This window comes from Penaeus monodon, chromosome 14, assembly GCF_015228065.2.
Source record: "Penaeus monodon isolate SGIC_2016 chromosome 14, NSTDA_Pmon_1, whole genome shotgun sequence".
In the NCBI taxonomy this organism is placed as follows: domain Eukaryota; kingdom Metazoa; phylum Arthropoda; class Malacostraca; order Decapoda; family Penaeidae; genus Penaeus; species Penaeus monodon.
Window position 1 is genome coordinate 15,444,902 of NC_051399.1, and position 5,000 is coordinate 15,449,901.

At 42.4% G+C, this 5,000-nt stretch overlaps 1 protein-coding gene across 1 annotated transcript in view; it reads right to left on the reverse strand.

Moving 5' to 3' along the window:
* Positions 1 to 5,000, reverse strand: part of LOC119580595 (dual oxidase-like) — a 108,829-nt gene that overhangs the window by 61,203 nt on the left and 42,626 nt on the right. Inside the window, exon 10 of the mRNA XM_037928705.1 lies at positions 475 to 686. Coding sequence (XP_037784633.1) covers positions 475 to 686 — 212 coding nt within the window. The remainder of the gene's footprint in view (positions 1 to 474; positions 687 to 5,000) is intronic.

Consider the following 5,000-nt stretch of genomic DNA (forward strand, 5'->3'; position numbering starts at 1 on the left):
TGCTAATAGTACTTATCACTTTCTTATGTAACCATGTGAAGGGTTCATAAAAAAATATGTACTGACAAAATGAATGCAGTATATATATTCAGAAACACATTTTTAGAACACTTTTCTTACACAATTTGCAGAGTACATCACTGTGGAGCAGACCTGTAACCAACGGAAAGAACAGGTCAGGTCAGTTCCTACAGAAAACACATAACAACATTTCCAGCATTATGGCAAGTGATGCGAATGTGACGACAGGGCTCAGTTTTCGCTGTTGACCATCAGTTTATATTTGTATCACGGCGTAACGATGTATATAAAAATGCTTTGTAATTAATAGTTTGGCAAAATTTAATCGAATTGCAAATGCTGCCACAGTTATTAAGGAAGTTTCAGACTTTGTAATCTCAAATTTAGGCTCTGTTATCGCATTCACACCATATACCGTAATGGTGGTTATTGTGATGCATATCCTCATCTTACCGGTGATCTCCAGAAAGAATTACATGTCCTGACACCCACAACGCGGCGCTGCGAGGAGCCATCAGGCGCAGTTAACTCAAAGGGCAGTGGAGTGCAGCCTTGTCCGTTCTTATCCCGCAGGTACACTCCAGAGGTTACCAGTGTATGGCCAAACCTCATCGCGGCGGACTGGAAGATGTGGCTCACTTGGGGGTCTACAGTGGGCCGGTAAGCTGAGCAGAAGAGGTGCGTCAGTGTTCCCCATAGCTCAATACAAATCCCACTATAAATGTACATGTTACTTAGTATGAACTGTATCTGTTGTTATTATCATTATTACCATTATTGTCATCATTATTATTATTATTATTATCATCATCCTCATTCTCATCCTCATCCTCATCCTCATCCTCATCATAATAATAATATTATTATTATTACCATTATTGTTATTATTTCCATTATTATTATTATTATTATTGTTATTATTATTATTATTATTACTATTATTATTATCATTATTAGTATTGTTATCATCATTGTTATCAATATCATTATTTTATCACCATTATTATCATTACCATTATCATTATTATAATTTTCACTACTTTATTACTATAATTATTATCATTATTATCATGATGATGATGATTATTAGCACTGTTATTAACATTATCATTATGATTATATCATGATCATTATCATCATCATCATTATTACTATCATTATTATCATTATCATTATCAATTTTATCGTTACAATCATCATTAGTATCATTATCATTATCATCATTATTAGTATCATCATCATTACCAATACCATCATCATTATTAACCAGTGTTGAAACTGTTTACTAGAGTTTTCACCATATGTTTTCTCCACACAAACAAGAAGTAATAATAGGGATGTTGATAATTATCTTTTATGGTTTGTTGCTATACCATTTAACTCGAGATGAAATAATAAAATGTATTATATTACCATCCAATATTATATATATATATATATATATAATCATCATCATCATCATCATCATCATCATCATCATCATCATCATCATCATCATCATCATCATCATCATCATCATCATCATCATCATCATCACCATCACCATCACCATCACCATCACCATCACCATCATCATCATCATCATCATCATCATCATCAAGGGTCTAACGCCGACGGGGGCGCATGACCGCATCCACCCTTTGCTTCCAACCACGAGGGTCCCTCGTCGCGAGTCTCTAGACAGGCCCTCGGCCCATCCCTAATTCCTCGCAACAGGTCTCGTCGAGCTGCCCAAGCCATGACCTCCTGGATCGTCCCACAGGTCTCCTCCACCCAGGGTTGTCTCGTAAAGAGACAACCTGATGGGAAGGGTCATCCACAGAGAAACGAGCTCGGTGCTCATATAGTCTGAGTTGGCGATCCAAGATTATGCAAGCAACAGGTCCCATGCCAGTCTCACGGTGTAACTGTTGGTTGGACACGTGGTCCTGCCAACTGTACCCGATGATCCAGCGAAGAGACTTCTTACAAAAGGCATCAACAAGAGACTCCAACACTGGATAGCATCCAGATTTCGATTCCATAGAGCAAAACTGGCTGTATCACGGCCTTAGAGACACGTAGCTTGGTCCTTCTGCATAGGTACCGACATCTCCAAATGCTCTTGTTGATCGAGTTCATGGCTCCTGCTGCCAGACCAATCCGTCTAATGACTTCTTGGTCTGACAGCCCAGAGATATGGACTATGCTACCAAGGTATGCAAACTCTCTGTAACTCCAACGACCTCGTTGCAAGCATGGATTGACTGAATGGGTTCCCCTAACAGGCCCCCAAAGTCCTGAATCTTGGTCTTGGTCCAGGACACGTCTAGGCCTAAGGGCTTTGCCTCATTGCTAAATGCATCAAGAGCCACCACCAGTGACTCCAGGGACTCAAATAGGATAGCAACATCATTGGCAAAATGAAGGTCTGAGACCTTGATATTACCCAGTGTTGCTTCACACTGACTTTAGCTAGTAGCTCTGCCCATTATCCAGTCCATACAGGTGTTGAAAAGTATTGGTACAAGGACACAGCCTTGCCTCACCCCTGAATTAACAGGGAAGAAGTCTGACAGACCCCCACCACAATTTATAGCACTTTCAATACCGGTATAAAGGCTTGTTATTAGGCCAATAATCTGTGTCGGGATTCTCCTGAGTCTCAGAATCTCCCATAGTGATTCACAATGCACAGTGTCAAATCCCTTCTTGAGGTCTATGTAGGCAGCAAGCAACCCATGACCAAACTCACGACAGCGTTCAACAATTACTCAAAGCGCTAGTATTCAGTCTATTGTGGACTTGCCAGGAGTGAATCCAGACTGCTCTGGTCTCTGATGCCTTAGTAGGTGGTCGCGGATCTGTTTCAGAAGAATGTGGGCAAAAACTTTGCCTGGTATGCTGAGCAGTGTGATGCCACGGTAGTTGCTACAGTCCCAACATCCCCTTTCTCCTTCCAGAGAGGGATGACCATGCCCCTCAACAGGTCAGGGGGAATGGTACCAGACTGCCAGATGGCAGTCAAGACTGTATGCAAGCCCCAAGCCATAGGTTCACCCCCAGCCTTTATAAGTTCAGCAGGGATATCAATATACCTGCAGCTTTCCCACACTTCAGCTTGGAAATCGTCATCCTAACCTCTGTTGGGTAGGAGGTTCCTCGCTGATGGGTGGGTCCAGCACAGGTAATGTGACATAGCTTGCATCCAAGCTAACTGTTGGATGGTCTATCTGGTAAAACTGCTCAAAATACTCAGTCCAACATGATCTGAGATGATCTGTCCATCCACTGATCGGACTGCAGTCATCTGTGAGGAGGGCTTAGAGTTCAGCTTTCTCAGGGCTTGGTAGGCAGGGCGAAGGTCGTTTACCAAGAAATAGCCTTGAACCTTCTCAGCAAGATTCCTGATGAACTGTTCCTTGTCCCTTGTCAGCAGTGTCTGAGCCCTATGCACCAAGGAGCGACACACGATCTAATTGCCATTCAGCCGATCCATGCGATACGCTTCAGTGGCCTCCAATGTCTCCAGGGAGATGGATTTCTGCCTTGCCCTCAGGCATACGCCAATGGACTCCTGGCCTGCTTCGAGTCTTTTGTGCTTGAACTCCCACAGAGCAACTGGGTCTGTCAGTTTGTCATGTTCTGTGAATCGATCAGAGACTGCCATGGTGAACCCACGGGCAAACTCCTTCCTTAGTCTGTCCAAGTGAAACATCTTAGAGTGGCCACTGGAGGGACAGGGAGTTTTGAAGTGGACCTGTATATATATATATATATATATATATATATATATATATATATATATATATATATATATATATTGATATCAGGTCACTCATATTTTTTTCCATTTCATGATTTTTCTGCATGATACGAAATTATGTCTTTTTCCATTCTATATATCAAAAATACACCTTGTACAGTATGTGACTATTTGGCATCCCAGGCATGTACTAAGTTTTTTGTCCTTGTCCTTGGCTGCAAAGAGAATCTTGCTATATAGCGCTGTAGTTATGTTCAAATGGAAGTAATATAGATTTAGTTTGGTATCTGAGGTTTTAACTATCCCTTCCTTACCTTAAAATTAGTTCAGTGAGATTTGCAAAGAAAAGGTCCGGTCTTTGCTTTCAGCATTCAAAGCTGTTCTCGTTTGCTTATCAGAAATGGAAGCTTACTGTGTGGCCGGACTGCCTGTAGGTTTTCTAGATTCAACGGAATAAGTGACAGACATAATCGTCTCGCCATCATTGACAGTGGCCGAAGAATTGCTTCGACACTCTTCGATTGCAGTGCAAGGAGTTAGTTACTCATACCTAGCATCTATGCATCACCGGGCTGAGGGTGAGGTTTTTGCTTCCTCTCTGTAGTGCTGCAGGATATCCGTTTGTTGTATGGCTTCCAATTTCTGTCTCAGAAGTTCCAGCGCCGCGTGTATGACCATATCATTCATGGGCTGTTTCCTGCGGAGCTAGGTTAGTCGATCTGTGAGTTCATTACCCCTAAAATCAATGTGGCATGGGGTCCTGTTAAGAATAATAGGCCTTCCCTGACTAGATTTCGCTATGCGATGGTGAGAATAATGGCCAGTAAGCAGATGTTGCCATGGGCAGGCTTCTTTGCAGGCTGCCAGTAATTGCCCTTGAATCTGTATAGAGAAAATGTCTCCCCTTCTAGGATGCGTAGACCAAGGCTCCTATAATGGTGAGAGTCTCTGTTTATAGCAAGGAACTGTTGTTTATTACTTGGGCAGATGAAGCCTTGCCTCTTGTTGGAAAGCCGGCCCCTGCATGTGAGACTCACTTCTCCCCTCAGTTGAGGGGGTGGGCACGGTGCCTTCTGCCTGTTCATATTCATGATCAGTGTCTCGATCATAGCCTAGGATGGGAGTCCATGCACTTGGCTAATAATTATTTTTTGACTTGAAAGCGTACCAGTACTTGGCTGAGTGAAAGTCTGCAAGGAATAATCAAAGATACAGCCATCCCAAACCCGCGTTC